Below are 21,185 nucleotides of genomic sequence, written 5' to 3' on the forward strand. Positions count from 1 at the left end.
TGATTATTTAGTATGTTTTCTATACATTTGCCACACTGCAATATTTATATATATACGTATTGAGAAAATATTCTGCATATTACAGTAACATTTTATCAGCTTTAAGGTGTTTAAAATGGATATTTCTATTATAACAATGTGTATATATTATTTATTAATATTTTTTAAGAAATCCTCTCTTACAGTAAACTGATTATCTTTGGGTTTAGGTCAAAACAAGAGGACATAATCTGTTTTTTTCATGTTCTGACATGGACTGAATTAATCAATTCATTGAGAAAATAATCAACAGATGAATTGATAATGAAAATGCTTGTTACTGGAACAATGTGTGGAGCACATGGATGTATGTCTAGGTTTTAACAGACAGACAACAAACAGACAAGATTATTGATTAATCAATTTGAGTCATTTTTAATAAGAAAAAAGTGAATTTGTGAAGCTGATTTCAGCTTTTTAAATGTGAATATTTTCTGGTTTCTTTACTCCTCTCTGACAGTAAACTGAATATCTTTGAGTTGTGGACAAAACAAGACATTTGAGGATGTCATCTTGGGCATTTTTCACCATTTTCAGACATTTTGTAGACGAAACAACTAATTGATTAAGTGAGAAAATAACTGACAGATCACAATAATTGTTAGTTGCAGCCCTAAAACAATGCATCAGTTAATAAAGTGAAAACAATGTGACAGTGGTTGTTCATAGACTCTGCAGCTTCCCTTGGCTTTCTTCTCATAGAGGCATTTTCAGGCACAGCTGTTTTCACCAAAAAAAAAAGTTTTAACCATAGATCAAAAACAGAGTTAAAACAAAGTGAAATTAAACTTTTGCTCACCAAGCGGCCAGAAAGAATGCTAATGTTGCTCTCTAACTCTAACTGTTTACCATATCAACTGAAAAGGTGATGTCAAAGCTGGGTTGACAGCTTGTTTCTGCAAGAAAGAAAGGAGAAAAAAAAACACTGCTATTTCAGCCTATTTTAATAGTTTTCAGCTTCAATATCATGACCCGAGGTCATTGTGAACATTTTATTTTCTGTTTATCCTCATTTGGTCTTTTCCTCACAAAACTACTGGTCCCATCATTTGTCTTCAATCATTTGTAATGAATTAAAACCAAACACGTGGGTTATTTTCATGTTTTTCCATGTTTATTACTTTGATCTCAGCATCAGTTGGTTTCCTTTTTGCTGACATGATAATCCACCCAGAGGAATTCATTCACCCACAAAGAATCAAATGTTCTTTTTCTCTTTATCACTTCAATTCTTTTTAAAATTGTTACCACCTTAACTTCTTGTGTCACACTCTTTGCACTGACAGTATGATGTCTGCCATCAAAACAGCGATTGTATGACACTGTGTGTGTTCTGTGAGGTACTGATTAGAAGCAATGATGAAGGCCAGTTTAATGTTTGGTGTGTATGTTGTTGTTTTCAGCACTGGCCCACTCAGCAAAGCCCTGTAATTTCCTGTCCCTACATGGCCTGTTACTGGCTCTGGGCCAGTGAGCAACAGGCGTTAAATTGAGTTTTAATGGCCTGGCCTGACAAAAACTTTGGACATCGTGGAAAAATGTGCATATGCATGAGTGTCTGTACATTGTACATTATTTTAATTTGTGGCAATAATGCGTTTAGACAAATATAATAAAGCACACATAGTAGATAACAAAGCCTGTGTGTTATTTAGTGCATCTCTGTCAGCTTAAGATGGAACATTAGAACCCCTCAGGGTCACACTAGGTGAAAAGACAGCTTAGCAGGATGGTGCATTAGAAAACAGAGCATAATTCACACTACTAACAGGAAAACAGAACAGCTGCTGCAGTCAGGATACTCCTGTTCCAGGTGAACCGGCTTCCCTGTTGGGGAATCGGTTGTAATGATGACAGATGTTGAAAACCTGAGGTGAACATTTAGCTATCCTTTTGATTGCTGTATTGTTTTATTTTTGTGGTCATGCAATAGGTCATGTGTGTGAGTGATCAACTGGGCTAAAGCTGCTGTCAATATCCATCAGAATTTTTGTGGACATTTATGAGTGTATGCTTCAGTGGGTTGAGGTGACATTTATAGAGACTGTTGACTTCTCACCCTTTTAACCAGCTGGTAGGAGCCACAAGTCATCAACAACTGCTAGGCTAAAAACAAGCCTTAATTATCCTGTTGCAGGACACATTTTGGCCTTTGTCATTGCTCAAAAACTGACAGCTATAGAAAAGTTTTCTTTCATCTTAAACCTGAGCAACTGCAAATGAATTCCACACTTGATATGTTATGGTCACATATTAGAACATTCAAGGTTCAATAATAAACAAATGAGAGATGCAGACTTCACAAAATCGGTTATAACTCGCTTAATTCTGAACTGATTTTCATGAAATTACCACCTACCAAATGTTCTCAATAAGTAACAGATATTATCAGTTAATAACAAAATCCTTTCGGTAAATAAAATGTTCTCAATAACATGTATTCTCAATAAATAAAATGTTCTCAACAAAATAACAGATGATCTCTGTAAATAACAAATGTTTTTGCTAAGTAACAAAATGTTCTCAATAAATAATGATGTCTAAATGGTTTATCATTATGATTATGGTTTTCTTATGGGGTCTTTATTGACCCTGGTGGTTAGAATATCATTGCATTATTCTTTATGCATCATAAAGAAAACATACACTACTATACAAAAACATGTTTGTCAGAACTTTGCCAATTCCTGCCAGTTGCACCTGGCAGTTGTGGTGGCATTGCAGGAGGTGCTTCACCATCTGTTGCCTGGTGGAGATCTGCTTCCTACTGAGTGACCTCTTCCAGTTCAGTTTGTTTTTTTCTTTCTTTTTTTTTTTTGAGTAGTTCTTTCTAGAAAATTCTATCAGCTGCAAGATGTCTGATGCATTGTTTTTTATGCATTGATTTTCTCTTCAGTTTGTTTAACAGAATACAATGTAGATTAAAATCGGTGGGACCAGATCTGTTCCTTCAAATGGTCTCTTTTAATTTGTTTAAAACCCAGTTCAATAATGGTTATAGAAAGCACACATATTATTAATTGATGCTGTTATTTTTAGGGATTAATGACAACTGTTAATGACAATCACCTGACCTGAAATGGAGACGGAGACAGTGACAGATGGAGTGATGGTCTGAAATGAATTAGAGATGAAAGGATGGATGGAGGATGGTAAAGCATGTGAGAGTGATGGATTAGCTCAGATGAGGGTGGAGGGAGCAGTGTCCTGGAATGACTCCTACTGATCCAACAGAAATGGACAGAGGGATCAATAATCAATGAGGACGGAGGTATAGAGCAGGACGGCTTGACTGACAGTAACATGAAGGGTAGATGGAGGTGGTAATAAATAGAAAGACTGTGGGGACGGTAAACAAAGGAGGACAGACCGAGGTGGCTGTCCTCATCGCCTGCTGGCTAGGTCTGAACACTCAGTCAAATGCAGTAGTGCATTATGGGAGAGGGGGAGGGTGGGAGGCTGAATGAGGAGAGATGCACTCGCTGATCCCACTTCCTCTCTGTGCCTATAGAGACAAGAGTGGGGGAGGGAGAGAGTTATATAGAAGGAGGGATGAGAGAACAAGGAGAAAGAAGATCAGACAGAGGAGGCAGTGAAGATGAAATGAGGAGATGAAGAAAGATGCCTAATGTATGCACACACACACACACACACACACACACACACACACACACACACACACACACACACACACACACACACAGATGCAGTCACTTGCAGCAGTCACTCAGTGGATTATATTTATACAGGAAACAAAAAGGCTTGTGTGACTCTGAGCAGTGAAATGTTAGAATACCTCCACATTAGTGTTGATCAAACTGAATTTAATATGATCAACTTCAAACAGCTGCTGCTGCTTCTTCACTCTTTTTTCTGTACTTTATATGCATTCAGAGTGTGTATATCAAAATTATCCATGAATTCTGTGTTTTAAACTGTGTGGTTATATGTATGATGTCTGTGTTAATGTGCACACTTCTGTGCACTTTGATTGAAGTTAATTAAATAGGATGATAGATGTTAGGGCTGCAACTAATGGTTATTTTCTTCATCAATCAATCTTTAATGCAATTGTGAAAATTGCTCATCACGATTTCCCAGAGCCCAAAGTGACGTCTTTATATTGGCTCTTTTGTCCAACCAAAAAAGCTGAAAGCCAAGGACTCTTCATTTGCTGCCAGAAATGACAAAGAAATGCAGCAAATGCTCACATTTAAGAACCTGGAACCACCATATGTTTTAAAAATTGATTTGGAAAAATGTCAGATAGTTAGAAATTGATTTCCTTGCGATCAAATAATTGACTAGCCTTATTGTTGCAGCTTTTTAGATGTATCTTACATGACAAGGGCTGCAATTAATGATTATTTTCATAGTTGATGAATTGGTCTATTATTTTCTCGATTAATAGTTGATGATGGCTGATGATGAAGCAGCAGGGTCCAAAATCAGTCGCTAAACATCAAATGTGTGTTTCATGGTACATTCAAGTACACCTTGTAAACTAGGACTGCAAGTAATTATTATTTTTCTTGTCAATTACTCTTTCAATTTTTTTCTTGATTATTTGATTACTTGTTTGGTCTACAAAATGTCAATCAGTGTTTCCCAAAAACTCAGATGTCTTGTATTTTCCACAACCTAAAGATATTCAGTTTACTGTCAGAGAGGAGCAAATAAACCAGAAAATAGTCTATGTCAGAAGCTGAAATTTGAGTGTGTTTTTTTTAGTTACTACTCAAACTGATCAATTATCAAAATAGTTGACAACTAATCAATCAATCATTGCAGCTCTATCATAAATTTGGAAATCTGAAATTCTGAAAATCTGTTGGTTAAAACAGGAAAGTTTCTTTTTGTCCTTTGTTGTGTGCATTCTCCTTTACATTTTCATTACGAGATTTATCAAAGATATTAATCTCCTTTCTTTTATTTATCTCCTCCTCCTCCACCCCCTCCTTTTTTCCTTTTTCTCCTTACTCTCCTTCAACCCCTCATCCTGTTCCTCCTCTTCCTCCTCCACTTCCTTCCTCTTTTACTCCCCCTCCTCCTTCCCTGTCTTATTACTATTATTATGTGTTGGGAAGCAGGTGTTTAATGGTTTAATGTGGATCCTCCCAGTGTTTAAAAGGTGTTGGAAGCATGTCAACCTGCACTGTATAAAATCTGATGTTAAAATGTTTTATCCCAACAGGTGGATCTGATCCAGTCTAACATGTCAAACTCCTGCACATGTTGTTGTTGTTGTTTTGGTTGGTGATGTTGTTCCTGAAAATGTTCTCTCTGTGTTTTCTGCAGGTATATGTGGAGTTTGATGACCAGGAGTGGGAGAAGAGAGAGTGGGTGAAGGTCTATGAGGATTTCCAGCTGTTTCTACTGGAGCACCAGCTGGTCTGGGCCAAGAGGAAGGAGGGAGCAGGAGGAGGAGGAGGAGCAGGAGCAGGTGGAGGAGCAGGAGGCCTGCTGCAGGGGACCAAGGCCAAACACATACAGTGGCCTGCCCTGGTAAGACCTTTGTGTTCTATTTATAGACAGGACTCAATAATAGAAACAGTCAGCCATGTGAGCAGGCTGCCTCAGGATCATTCTTCATCCTCACTCTGTTGTTGCATTTCTTTGTCTTTGTGCTCTTGGATGTAAGTGGTTACAGAGTGGCAGCCCTGCCACAGCTTTGTATTGAGTCTGTCTCACTGAGGCTTTGGTACATTTCTCAAGATATTTGACTCTATAAGTCTCTGCTGTGTTGGGCTGTGTCTGTTGAGAATTCTCTGCCCACAACTTTTGTCCTGGTGGTGGGGGAGTTTGTTTGTTACATTGTCATGATTTTGCAATTCTTTTCTTTGCCACATCAGTTCATCATGTTGTTGTTTTGTGACTTAATGCCTCTGCAGCATGTTTTGCCTCAAGAAGTAGTTTCCACTGCAGGAACATTTCAGAACATTTGGGAAGCCAAGAACCACTTAAGAAACGTGGGTACTTTGTCTACAGAGACTTCATTTCTCTAGTTGTTCATTCATAGTCCCTGCTTCAGGACTAGTACTTGAGTAGAAGGGCTTAAGTTTCTAGTTTAGTTTCTTGGGGTCTTTAGTTCATGGACATTACTAGTTTTGCTGCAGAGGTCATGCTGAATATTTTCCCTCATTGACTGATTTTTTTTTTTTTTTTTTTTGACAATGACAGAAAAAAGTCGAATGCTGTCAGTCAGTTTCACAGATTAAAACACTGGATTTGATCTAAAGTAACAAGTGTTTGTGGTGGTTACATAGAGGGAGAGCTGACTTTAAACTATAAAAGACAGAGAAAACTTAAGCCAAATAATCATCACAGACACATCATATATTTCAAATAAAAAAGCTTTAAAATCCACAAAGGGAACATGAAGATCAAACAAACTATTTACATATTAACAAGCAATGGGGATTTCATAGTCCATGGTCTGAATAAGTGGAAAAACAAAGGCACTCACAGGGTCTGACTAGTTGCTAAATGTAGCAAGAAAGTCATCAAGTTGTCAACACCAATAATTAGAATGTGATTGATAAACGAGGTGAAAAAAGGGATTTTTGTAGTGGAGGATGACAAGCAAGCAAGTGTCTAAAACTACATTTAAGAGCCAACAGCAGAGCTTTGTGCTGTCAGCAGACCTCCACTGTCGTCATGAGAAATGAGTGCACAAGTTCGGAGATCATCTTCTCTCTCCCTGCCATTATAAACAGGCTATGTCTCATTATTATTAAAAAATGAAAATTAAAACAATGGATAATGATGAAATATAGAGGTGTCATGATTCTCCAAATCCACAATTTAATTTGATTAAACATTTTTATTCAGCACTGATTGCTATGCCTTTGTTAGACTGTTGAGTTCTCACCTGCAAAAAGACCCTCTTTAAGGGAGGTGACCTGATGGGTAACCAGAACCCTAAAATGTGACAAAGACCAGGGGGTTAGTTGTAGGAAGTGAGTCTCTCCTGATTCCAGCATGCTGCTACAGTCATAGAAAAATGCTCCATGCTATGAGGTAGAATTAAACATCCTACAAGGAGTTTTTAACCATCTCAATTTAATCCTGATGTTTCTATATGACCTACATAAGCAAACTAGTCCATTGGTGAACAGGCTGGTTGTTTCTGTGTAGTTATTGTTAATGCCTGCCACCAGGTTGGCATGCAAGAAAATACTGGAAGAATTTGCTGATCCTGCTTTTGATTTTGATTATTGAAACTGAAAGCTCATTGATTTTCAATGTAGAGTTGAAATTGTGACATCCCTAATAGATAATATATATAGATATAACAGAATTTTCATGACCCTGTCTGTCAAAACGATGGTCAACAAGAAAGTCTAACACAGCCTAGGCCTGGACATTATAGCTTAAGTTTCATATTGGTCAATATTGATAATTTTTGATCATGTAGGTTGTAGCTGACGACATGTTGTGTATTCCAAGGGGTAGAAGTGGCTAAAAAATTACAATATTTTTGACCAAATATCTCAGTGTTGCGACAATACTGGAGGATGCTTTCACAAAATATTAGAGATTACAGAGAGGGAACAGATGGGATTTTTTAATAAGTAATCATCAGTATTATGGGTATAATGACGACATGTGTAAAGACAATTAAAAAAATGGCAAGAATAGTCTGGTAAGTTCAGAAAATAACACTTTACTGCAATACAGCCTTTAAAACCAACACGTATGACATGTCACAATATAACAGTATCCAAAATCTATGGAATCTCATATCACAATGCAATATAATATTGATATATTGCCTAGCTGTAACACAGCCTCTGTTTGCCTGTAGTGACACACTCCCTGACACACCACCTGTTAGTGGATATTGCTGCCAGTCTGAAAGCCAACTAGAATAAAGACTCTGCATTTGATATCTGCACTGCAGACAGTCCGCCAAAGACAAAACTGGATTTAGTTAGGTTAAACTGTGAGGAAATGGTTGAAATTCCAGACCTGCGTGGTTATTTTCGGAACATGTGCTGCTTTGGTTTAGAGTAGCTTCATATGGCTCCTGGATGAGGCCTGAATAGGATGAAGTGACTGCTGGAGTGAAGCTGCAGCTGAAACCAAACTTAAAATGTATTTGTCTGATTGTGGTTTTAATTGGAACGTTCCACTTTGTGTGTGTGTGTGTGTTTGTGTGTGTCATCAGTGAACACATCAGCACTCTGATGCTGAGTCTACTCTGTGTCTCTGTCATCACACACACATACACACATGCTTTGGTGTGGTGACACTGTGGTTGCTGTGGTGTTTTTGTTGTCTCTATGTCATACTGTTGCTCACACACACACACACACACACACAGTGTATCCTCCACACTTGAGACGACAGTGGTATGTGTAGGCATGCTCCTGCTGAAGCTGTGTGGATGTGTGTTTGTCTGTGGCAGTGCGCTCATATTTTTAGTCTGTTGGAGCTGAATGTTTTTGTGTCTGTCCCTGACTGAAGGATTTGGTTCATAAATGTTTGACATTGATGGCATTTAGTTTTGGACTGCGTGCATGTCTGCCTGTGTGTGTGCCCGACAGTGGCTGCGAGTGTGTGCATGGAAATGTGATTCACTGTTTTGATTATGTAATAGCAGAGTGCACAGCGCCATCTGGCACATGCATGGGAGATAAGAGTTCAAAGACTTCCACACACACAGACACACACACACACACACACACACACAGACACACACAGAGTTTTTCTTGGTAGTTTTTCTCTCTGTCTGACTCCTCCTCCTGTTTTTTTTCACTCGTTCGTCATATCTCTGCCCCTCTGCTGCTATTGTCATAGCAACAACATCAAAATCTAGTACAGACACACACAGGTGGTGAAGCTGTGAGCCTCAAGAAGCAGTGAATCACTCTCATTTTTTGAAAAGAAAATGTTCAACTGTCCGTTCAATTTTAATTAATAACAAATAATATGACAAAGAATTCCAAGACACATATTTAGCAGAGCATCATGGATGTCCTTGGATCAGTCAATAATTAACTAACCACTGATCATTTTACATGTACATGATTTCTGATTATAAATGTGTACCTGTGTTGACAACTTACCATGCATTTTCAAGTAAAGGCAGTCTCAAATAGAATAAATAAAGGCTGGGCAAAAAAATATTGTGGTGACCTGGAACACTTGTGCTTTGCTAGTTCACATAAATTCAACACAATGCACATTTCTACATCACTAATTCTATCAGTGCAATCAGTGAATCACACCCTTTTAGCTAATGCTAGGCTTTTAATTTGAAACATTTTGTGGAAAGTGTTGAGAGTCATTGATGGTGGCAGCTGCCATAAACACCTCAAAGATGTCTGTGGATATAAGCCTGCCATTGGTCACCTGTGTCAAGTGGCAAGACAGCATCCGCTATCTGCGTTTTCAAAGTCCTGTGTCACTATGGGAAACAACATCAATGACCTCCAAGCCAGCAACCTACAGGGTGACAACTGGTATTAATGGACAACTTAAACTGTGAGGCAAATGCAGGAACAGTTGAGTTTGCGTGAGCATTAACTTAACATGGCCATGAATTAATTAAATGATTACAAAGACAGTTGTCTGTGCTGAAGAAGTGCACAAATTAGGTTGTGCTACATTTTTATTCTTAACAGTTTTAGAGAAAAAGCTGCATCTGAAAGTATTTCTTTATTTTAGATTGTTGACTTGGTCCTTGATTAATAATTGAATGTTCAGAAAGTCAGATTTTTTTTTGTCTGAATCATGAGCTTTGAACACTGAAGTTGATTATTATTATTGACACATTCACCTAAAAACAGATGCCTCTACAGTCAGACATACAGATTAGTTTTCACACAGGCAGAGGCAGCAGATTGTGTGTCTGGTTATTACATGGTTACATAACTAAACCCCTGTGACCTCCACACTCTAGCGTGTGTGTGTGTGGTTTTTTCCATTTTCTCAATTATTCGTGGTTGTCATTGTTTTGCTTAGTCCTTCTATGTCTCCCTCACATACTCTCTTAGTTCTCATCCCTCTATTCTATTTCATCTGTCTTGTGATTTTTCTCAGCTTTGGTCTTATGTTGTCTGTAGACTTTTATAGATGAATCATTGCTTATGCACTGAGAAATATGGATTTTTTTAGAGATCTCTACAGCTAGAGCTCTGTCTTAAATGCTTCATTTCATCATGGAACTCTCATGTATTGCTATTCTGTTGTCTAATTAACAGTACTAAACCCAAGGGTATTCATTTTACAACATATATATTGCAGTCAGCTATTATTTTCTATTTAAACTCAATAAAACAACTCATACCATTATTTTTTTATTCTGTTGATCTAGTAATCAGTTAATTGCTTCAGCTCCACAAGTAGGTTAAAAGGTCATTAGCTCAAGAGCCATGGTGTGGCAGTAAATGGATGTGTCTCCAGCTGCTGTGCATCCACTGAGCGCGGTGTGTAATCACTCTTTTTAGTCAGTGTGGGGAATCCCACACACAAGCACGTTCTGTTAGCTCTCCTCCCTAAGAGCAAATGAGCTGTGAAGAACAAAGATGCAGTTAAGCAGCCTGATCACAGCAGAATGGAAACGCAGAGGTGAACGGAGAGATGGGGAGAAATAGAGGAAGGACTGGGGTGAAATGTAGCAGAACCCGCCTCTGGTCCACTATCATAGGACTGATCAGCAGTAGCAGTTGTATGAGCTGTAGTAAGAGTGTTAATAGAACATGTAGTGCTGGTAGTAATGACAGCTGCAGCAGTAGTAGCTGTAGGTGGAGCCGCAGGAAGATGCGGTAATCTGATAACCAGTATTGGAACTGGAAAAGATCCAGACACGTATCAGCTACAGGTTCTCTAAATATCTTCATATCTATAGTTCATTCCTGCAGACAGAAGTGAGAGTCGGACGGTATTTGAAGTATTATAAACAAGTGACTGTCAGTCATATCTGCTGTGTGGATTTATACTCAACTAAACAGTTAATTTTAGCTGCTGTTTCTGAGGGATGAAAGCAGCAGAGCTCATTCCAGTACCACTCATCTAAGTTCAAACCATGGACAGGTCTTCAGTCTGTCAAAGTGCTAACAGACAACCGCTTGCACCTACAGACCCATTAGTTTCCATTTTGCCAAACCTGCATGTGTTTGGTCTGTGGAAGGAAACCAGAGCAGACAACCCAGACTGCATTTTGAATCAGGCTGAATCTGAGACAGTTGCAGCTCAATCCATAATGGCTTCTCTCCATCCCACACAGCTGAGATGACAGGGCTTGTCTGTAGGGATGCACCACAGAAGAAGAAGAAAAAAGGAACATCCCTTTATTAGTCCTCCTCGGGGAAATTCACTTCTTTTCACCCCATTGTTAATTATTTACACATACAGGCTTGTATACACACATGCACATGCAGTTTTTGTGGGAGAGGTGGTAGAGAGATGAATGACCCATGACACAGGCAGTTGGGGATTTGATGTCTTGCTCAAGGGTACCTCATCAGTGCTCAAAAGGTGAACTGGCACCCCTCCAGCTAACAGTCCACTCCATACTTCTTTTTGGTCTGAGCTGGACATGAACCAGCTACCCTTCAGTCCCCAAGCCAAATCCTAATGGACTGAGCTGCCACTTTATTCCATCCATTCCATCCATTACCATATTAGACTTTTCAGTATCTGATACACTGATATTTTCCAACTTATTTTGGCCAGTACTGATATCTGTACATTTTCTTCCTACTTAATTACTGACAGAGTCTTTCTTGTATTGGATGTTGCATGTTATCTTGCCTGCAGTTTTGATGGCCCACTGACAGTTGCAGACATAAACTACAATGCTTTTCAAAATGTATACATTTATTAGGCAACATAAGCAAGCCACTGCCAACATTATTTTCTCTTTGTTCTTCACAAATTTGCTGTAACGATCAGGATGACAGCTTACGATGGCCAGTTAAATTTGTTGTTTTGAACGAATGTGATTTTGCTCCTTCTCACATGACTGACACTGAGCTATCATTGCAAATAGCAACTGTGATCTCCACTTCAGACACTTCAGCATACTTATATCATGTGAGCAGAATTAAAGCATCATCATATCACAGACTTATCAGCATTTCCAACTGATACGTTTGTGATATGATAACGCTTTAATTCTCCAGTTAATATATTTCATTTTAAAGCCTTTATCTGCTGATACTGATGACATGCTGATAATATCTTGCATTCCTACGTGCCTGATAATGGCATTGTCTGACTCACAACTTGTGGTCAGTTGGTCAACTGGTTGGTTGTTATGCTTTTATCCGACCAAATTCTCATTGGTCAGACAGTCGCTAGTGTCTTTTATTTCTGAGTGAGGAGCTGTTAACTGAACATTTACTGGCTCCAAACTAATTAACACAGTGTCAAAGAAGCGCTACATCTGCCCCCGGCCTCAGAGAATAGAGGAGCTGAGAGAATAAATAGTTTATTTGTGTTAACATGTGTGTATTTGACCCCACTGGACTGCTTTTTTAATGAGCACAAAACAGTTTCAAGCTCAGTGATGGATAAATACCAGCTTGTGGTGACCCAACTTCAAACTTGAAATCTGTAAGTTTTGCCATGCTTTATTATGTTTTAGTGTTTATTTTGTATGTAATCTAGTTGAATTTGGTGCTAGCATGTTTCTAATGTGGCTATTCCCACAGGCTGGGCAATATTGACCTAATGTTGTAATACCTAAGTTAAGAGAAATTGTGTGATTGTGCAGCCTTATTTGAAATCAATATAATAAGGACAATAGAAGGTTGGATGTCTTTCAGCTTCACATCTTTGGACCTATTTTTCAAGTCTTCCCTCTAATGATTCTTTTCATTATTGATCAATCCGTTGATCATTTTCTCCATTGATTGTAGGTTAGATTAGTAGGTCTATAAAATGACAGAAAATGGTGAAAAATGTTGATCTCAAATCTCGTGTTTTGTCCACAACTAAAAGATATTCAGTTTACTGTCAGAGAGGAGTAAAGAAACCAGAAAATATTCACATTTAAGACGCTGTAATCTTTTTTTTCTGTAAAAAATGACACAGACCAATTAATTAATTGTCAAAATATTTGGTGATGAATTTAATAACCGATTAATAGTAGCAGCTCTAATCGATGCTAAAGCTTTCTTTCTCTCCAACAGAGACATCACACACACCACTGCGATGCCCACATTGTTCCATTTCCTTTCATTGACCCACACCCCTTCTTGTCATCTCTTACTCCTTTCATTTACTATATCCATTACATCGTTATAACCTTGTTACAGCTACCTATAAATAAATAAAAAAATCCTTGTGGTATCGAAAACAATATCAAATATTGATATTTTTCAGTGCTTCGTGTTGAAATGAGAAATTGCAGTATTGTGACAACACTATAGCATGCATTTCAGCGTATTCTGCTTCCCAGTATGGACAACTGACAGACAAATGATCCCAGTCTGCCAAAGTGCAAGTCTTCTGGGGGGAGGTGTCCCTGACTGAAAGCCTGGTAGATGTCAATAGATGGTTAAAATTAACCCATTAATGATTGGCTGACTGTACACTATGTGGGAGGGGCTATAGAAAACTACACATCCAGCACCTATAGTTAAAAGTTTCTGGTTGGCTGAGAACCATCGCCCTACACTTACACTTTCTATATGTCCTCATCTCACAGACAGGTACTCAACATTCACATCCAGCTGAACTCATCAGACAAAAAGACAGTTCTACTTCACAAAGAGAGATTTTGAAATGATTCAGTCCATGTGTTGCAACTTCAGTCCAGCTCAGTCTTGCCTTGTGTGTGCATTTGTGTGTTTTTTTCTGCCTGATCCATGCAGTGTTTATCAATGTGTTGGTGTGAAGGCAGGTGATGTCAGAAGGCGACAATGTCATTTATCTTTCCTGTTGGTTAATCTCAGTTCTGTTTGCTAATGGAAGCTGCCCATTTCATCAGTCACACACACCGGCCTAGATGTTGTGACCTTTTCCCTTTCAAACTACAGTCATCTGTTAAAGTATGTCAGTGCAGCTGTGTGTGTGTGTGTGTGTGTGTGGGGGGGGGGGGGGGTGCAGCTGTCCTCTGTGCTGATGCAGGCATCTTTTAATAGAGAGAGAGGACTGGCTGTCAATGAGAGGTGTTGTGTAAATTAGAGTCTTACTATAGTGGTATGTTTGCATGCTGATGTATATGGTATGTGTGTGTGTGTGTGTGTGTGTGTGTGTGTGTGTGTGTGTGTGTGTGTGTGTGAGAGAGAGAGGGAGAGAGAGAGAGGGTGTGTGTGTGTGTCTGTGTCTGTGTGTGAGACAGATGATCCTTGTTGTGTAAAGAGCTGCTGCTTTAATGGCAGCAGTCACGCGAGACAGGACCTGCCCAAGGCTGCATGTTTGGGTTGGGTCTGTTGTGTTGTAAAGTTCCCAGTGACCCCACCCTGCTCACACTAGCTCCATAACTCACCAAGACAGGTCCCCCACCCCCACCCCACACACACACACACACACACACACACACACACACACACACACACACACACACACACACACACACACACACAGACATTTGGTTTTAATTTAGCCCTCTTGTGTTTACCCTGCTCTGTTTTTCTATGGTTTGGTGTTGCTTTTCCGCTGGTTTCCCAGAGATACAGCTGAACAACACTGTCTGCAGTTTCTCTGTTGTTTCCCCAATAAAAAACAGATCGAGTTGGGTGACAATAATTTCTAGTAGCTTTTTTTGTGACCTGGTTCATGTAATGTGCTTAAATGTAGCTTTGTTTGTGTGTCACTTTCATACACTGCAACCCTGCACATCACCCAGCGGAGCTGTATGTGAGAATGCAATTGTCTGAATGAGTTGGACCGGATATTAAACTGACTTTACCCTGACAAACCTGTAGTACAAAGTCTGTGTAATGATCTGATCGAGCCTGGTTATGAATAGAGCAAGTCATTGGGTGTCATGCAAGAACCACTCATGCGAATAGATTTTCTTTCAGATACAAGCAATTTCTGAGTGGTCCAGACTTGTCATAGTCATGTGCAGTCAGTCTGCTGGTATCCAAACTGAAGTTGTTCACTAATGACTGTATATTTCCTCAGTCTGAAGACAATTTGAGTTTAGAAAATAATTTACACTTCATAATTATGTTGACATTATCCTGTTTGACTACATCTCAGATTGTAATTTAATTGTAAATCTATATTTTATATAAAGCTTATCATCATTCATTCAATGATGTATTATTACCTGCTGTCAGATGTATTGGCCATATATCTGCACATGCAGGTTTATGAAGTCTCTGTCCAGGAGAACATCCTCACTTATTCTGTCCTCTTCGTCTGTGATGAAAACTGCGTGAAAACACAACAAGGTCTGTGGATTATCTTGAGTAACTTGGCCATGATTTCTGGAAAGACACATTGCTGTTGAGTTTTTCAAATGTATTTTTGAGGACTTTAAACACCACAAGTAGAGTGCCATCAAGTTACAAAAAAAATCTAGATGTATAAATAGCACTACAGGCCAGGGGAAAAATATTGATTCTTGATTTTGGGGTGAACTGAACTGTAACTCAGTCTGCTTCTCTGCAGCTGCAACACTCCATACTGACCAGCTACAGCAGCCTCAGAGGGTCAGAACCTAAACGCAAAATCCCCATTTCTGTTTCCATTCACATTTTACTTACCATATTTATATGCAGTCAAGTTTTTGGTTTTGAAAGGTCAGTTTAGTTTTATATGTGAAGGATGGCAACTTAAAGGCTCACAGTTATGCTTGTGTGCTGTTTTCAGGGGCTCTATTCATTTCCTTATGGCACTAGTTTGGTCAAGATGAACAGCTAAATGTAGCAGTTTACTTCAACATGCATATTATTTAACAGTTTTGTATGCAGTATAGCAATGATGCTGCTGAGATAGAACTCAAAGAATAACTGACTGACTGTGTATTGTTTATGAAAATAATTGTCAGTCGCAGCCCCAGTGCAATGCACACTATCAAATCAAATCAAGAACCATATTCTAGTTTTTTTTTGTTTTGTTTTTTTTGCCTGCGTGGTTGTTTTTGATTTACTGAAACCAATATTGAATGCTTTCAGTAAGTTCATGCTGCTGGGTATTTGATTGCTGTGGGCTTTTTCTGGTATTGTCGGTCACGCCCCACCGCACCCCCCCCAGAAAACCAGCCTTCTCATCACTCAGAATGAACAGAAATAAAATGTTGGAGCCTGGTTTGCCGTGTTGCACATGCTGGTGTTTTGCAACACTTTAAATAAAAGTAATGGTAATGTGAGTAACATTTTGTTTTCTTTTTTTGTGTGTTGTGTGTGTGGTCGCTTTCTGCTGAGTCCAGAGAAAACTGACCTTTAACTGATATTCATATGTGTGTGGACACAGCAACACACCATGCAAGCATGTCAACTCATGCATTTGAGCTTATGTTCACCCCCCTACACACACATGCGCACACACACACACACACACACACACACACACACACACACACACACACGCACACACCACCAGTCCGACTGTCACTGCTCAGCTTTCCTCTCATATTGTTTTTGTTCATAGGAGAGGAAGTGCTCACTCCTCCCCATTCACTTCAGTGTGTGTGTGTGTGTGTGTGTGTGTGTGTGTGTGTGTGTGTATGTAGAGGAAATAAGTCTTCTGTGGGTTTCCTGTCTGCCAAGGGACTGATAAGGTGTTTAGTGAGGCAGGATTTGCTGTTGCCTCTTTTTACTGTCTTCACTCTCCATTTTCCTCTTTCTGACAATCTCACACAGCAGTGATGTAAATGCTCACTAACTTAAAGTGTTGAAATAATTCATTGTGAAATTGATGTTGCATATTGTATTCTTCTTTGCCTCAAAGATACCCAAAAACTTCCTCTGTAAGTTTCAGTCTGCTTGCCTAACTCTTTTCACACTATATTTGTTATTTTAGCAAAATTTCATCATACAATTTGAGTCTTTTTCTGGTTCAGCTTTTCAGCTAAAACCTTCAGCTTGACAGTAGCATTTCTAGTTGTGTTGTAGATAATCATTGTTGGTCCCTGTGACAGACAGGGTTGTAGACCTGCAGATTTTAAATAATGGCAACAAGTACAAACTGTGTTCATCATTTGTCAAAAATAGCTACCTGCACTACTGATATTATTTTGGACTATTTTGACTAGTCTGACATTCTTCAGTTGGAATAATTTTGTTATATTTTGTGATTAACTTTGTAGCATTTCCAGAAAATATATATTTGTCCTGGAACTGATGGATGGAGTGTAGTATGAATGTGTGTGCCTGGAGTTTCAGCTAGGAGTTGTATGCACGCAGTGAGTTCACTATGTTATGTATGCTACTATAACCTGACACGCCAGATGGGTTGTTACACATCCTTGGAAACTGTATGGAAAAGGGCAGGCACTTTCAAAAAACACTGGATGAACTGTCTATTACGTCTAACATATATGGGGTGCAACTAACAATTATTTTCATAGTCGATTAATCTGTCAGTTATTTTCTTGATTAAAACAGAAAATTCTCACATAGAAGAAGCTGACATCAGAGGAGTTTGATCTTTTATCTGGAAAAAACAAAATACTAAAATCAATTAATCGATTATCAAAATAGTTGGCAATTAATTTATTAATCAATTAATAACAGATTAATTGATGCAGCTGTAGAAATATATCAACATTATAATGTGTTTCCTTTTCTGAACTTTAACCAGACTATTCTAGCTGTTCTGTTATTTAACCACTTAATCATTTATATCCACATTAATAATGATTATTTATCAAAAAGCTCATTGTTTTAAAATTTTGTGAAAGCACCAGTAATCTTCCCCACAATATTGCTGCAATATTGATATTAATGTTTTTATTCATATATAGATACTAGATAATACAAGTCATAAAGAATATTTTTGGAGATGGATTTGAAAGTTATCGCAGCTCATCTACGTATGTGAGACAAATTATTAGCAGCCAGCATGAAAGCTGTAACACAAAAATGGTTACAGACAAAACCTCCAGCAAAGACTGACTGGATAAATATTGTGACAGATGTTTTTTTTTTGTTTTTTTTGCACTATTTTTTTTCAGTACTGGGAGAAATGGATTGTGTTTGTGACCCCACAGGATCATCACTGATCTGCTACTGTACAAACTATCATGTACTGCCATTAGTATGTCAGTATGAACATATTATCATATTAACATATAAATAACCGCAGGCTTTTAAGCAGCACTGTTATTACTTCATCTGCCTCTTCAAACAGATGACAGGGAGGAAGGGGAAGTATGGCAAGTTGCATCATCATCTGTGTGATCTTGATCTCTTCGAAAGACTTCCAATTCCATAAAATAGGTGGAAAAAGATGTCCACTCAGTTGAACTTCAAACAAACTTCTTATAGCAGCCTTCCTGGTCTGTGGAGTCCTCAGTTATCAGCCACATGAGGCAGAATCGTGAGCTTTCTCTTTTTCTGTAACGGTCCTGCTGAAGTAATGCAGCTGCTGAAATAACATAATGACTTCTGCAAATAAAGATTGAACAAGGCTATGTCACATGCAGGGGGTTACCACAGTGCTGCAAACACAGGCCGGCCAACCACCAGTGAGTGAACGGAGCGGAAACATGCAGCTTTAACCATACATGGTTCCTGCTAAATTTGGTTTATCAACCACTTTCTCTTCCACACACACACACACACACATACACATACACACAAATAGTGACACACACACACACACACACACACAGGCACACACACGCAGGCACACGCACACATGCACACACACACACACACACACAGTGGCTCAGCCTCTCATCCATTCTCTCTGTCTCCTCTCTCAGCACTCAGTTCTCCTCTTCAATCTGTGTGTGACATGTGGCCTGTGATGACACATCTTCTTCCTACACACACACACACACACAATTTCACCTTTTTTGTGAGGACAGCTGCTGACATACAGGATGTGATATAACGTGCTGGTGTAACATAGGGCTTTAGTGTGTGTGCCATGGTAGTAAATTAGGTTCTAATGTCTCCACAGAACCATCCTTTTTCCTGTGTTTTTGGACTTTACACGCTTGTACTGATTCACACTCAGTTCCATTCATTCTGTTTCAATACAAAAATGTTGTTTTTTGTTCTAATGATGATGCTGTTTTTCATGATTTAAGTCATTCTGTAATGTTTTAGTACACATTTACATGTACTTGTTCTTCTATGTCTTGTATCCTTCTTGTTGGTGACTGTGACAAATTGTTGACTTGATGTACATCAAGCATAGACAGTCACAATATTACAGACAAGTATTGATGCTGCTGTTACTCAGTTGGATGATTTGCAGTTTACTGAGATTCTGTTTAGTAAAGTGATTCTGTAATATTGTGATTTGATATTATACTGCATAATTTGTTGTTACTTTTTAATAATGAAATGTACATCATATTTAATTGATCTCCAATGTTATTCTTCATGAAAAGTCAAATTTTAAAAGGTTGTGTCAAACAGTAAGGCTTGCTGTGGTAGTAGGTGTTACACGATGTTTGGGCACACACTGCTTATATAACTTGCTCACAGCTCCCACAGTCTAAGCATTGTTATCAATACTTTGTTGGATGATGTACACTACAATTCTGAACTGAATGTGTCTGTTCTGTACAGCACAGAGTAGCAGGAGTCAGATTCTAAATGTAACACTGCAGGCTAATCACAGCCTGACAAGAGGTGGCTTGTCAACTGGATATGGTTGCACAGACTGAAATCCGCTGGAAGGGCAATTATATGACAACATCTCCAAACAGCCGTGGGGTGCGGGCAGACAAAAAGCATTCTATTGTTAAATAGATTACCATGAAGGCATTAGCTGGTGCTAATTTCTCTAAATCAAGGCATGCTTGGGTGTAACTTCAGAACTCTTCTGTGGACGTCAGCTACAGTCACTCGGTTCAGTATGGGGAATGTGTGATAGACCTGGCAATCAGAAGTGAAGTGTTATATGCTGATGTTTTCCAACTTATTTTGGCTGATTGCCAGTACCAACAGATACCTGTTCTTCTAAACTAATTGTCAGAGAACATCAAGTCTCCCCCTATGGCAGATACAGACATAAAAGACAAGGCTCTTCAAAATAAAATATAATGCTGAAGGTTTTTTTTTTTTTTCACTAATTCGTCGTCATGACCACAATGACAGCTCCTAAGGTGAATGGTGAAATTTGGAAAGTGGCTGGCTGCTCCTCGCATGACCAATGCTGAGCAATCATTGCAAATAGCAACTTTGATGTCTTTTTCAGAATCCACACTGCAGATGTGTGCAAATTTATTTATTTTACTTATTTTGGGGGGCTTTTATGCCTTTAATTTTTTAAAGGACAGTTGAAGACATGATAGGAACTGGGGAGAGAGAGTGGAGGAATGACATGTAGCGAAGGGCCATACGCTGGAGATGAACCCAGCCTCAGCACGTGGGTTCAACAGTCCACCAACCAAGCCACCTGACGTGCACATAATTAAAGCATGACCACATCAGCAAAAATATCAGGATTCTAAGCCAATATCAATATTTCATTTTAAAGCCTTTATCTACCAATTACGCGCCGCTATAATTGTGCTATGGCTGGATGCTAAAGCTCATAAATAATGTCTCGATATTTTTAAGGTATGCCACTATATACAATATTCATCCCGATATAATAATATTACCTTAAACAACATACCATAAATTCTCAAATAGTGAACATCCTTTAGAATATGATGCATTGCTGTAGCTTAAACTCCCCAACAGTATCTAAAATAAGGCTGACACATATGAACAGAATCAAGTGTCCACAGTCTGATAAGACGACTCATTTTGACATATACAAAATCTAAGACAATATCTAGTCTCATATCACAACATCAATATAATATATTTATATCACCCAGCCATATATTGTGTACCCCTAGAAATTGATTCTAATGTTTTTTTTTATCACTTTTACACAGCATTTGTACCATTTTAAGACAACAATCATATTGCTTATATAGGTATTATGCAATACTGTAAAAAAAAAAAAAAACATTAACTGAAGCAATTTTCCCCACCTCTATTACTTACGATTACAGTTTGTAGTGTGTGTTGTAGGTATGTGGTTGTAGATCTTTGCTTATGTAGTTG

At 38.6% G+C, this 21,185-nt stretch overlaps 1 protein-coding gene across 1 annotated transcript in view; it reads left to right on the plus strand.

The window, feature by feature from the left end:
* The window catches only part of jmjd1cb (jumonji domain containing 1Cb), a 157,103-nt gene that overhangs the window by 64,199 nt on the left and 71,719 nt on the right, over positions 1-21,185 (plus strand). Inside the window, exon 2 of the mRNA XM_084740890.1 lies at positions 5,338-5,544. Within this exon, the coding sequence (XP_084597016.1) occupies positions 5,338-5,544 (207 nt within the window). The remainder of the gene's footprint in view (positions 1-5,337; positions 5,545-21,185) is intronic.

This window comes from Lutjanus erythropterus, chromosome 17 (assembly GCF_056507025.1).
Source record: "Lutjanus erythropterus isolate fLutEry1 chromosome 17, fLutEry1.hap2, whole genome shotgun sequence".
Lineage (NCBI taxonomy): Eukaryota > Metazoa > Chordata > Actinopteri > Lutjaniformes > Lutjanidae > Lutjanus > Lutjanus erythropterus.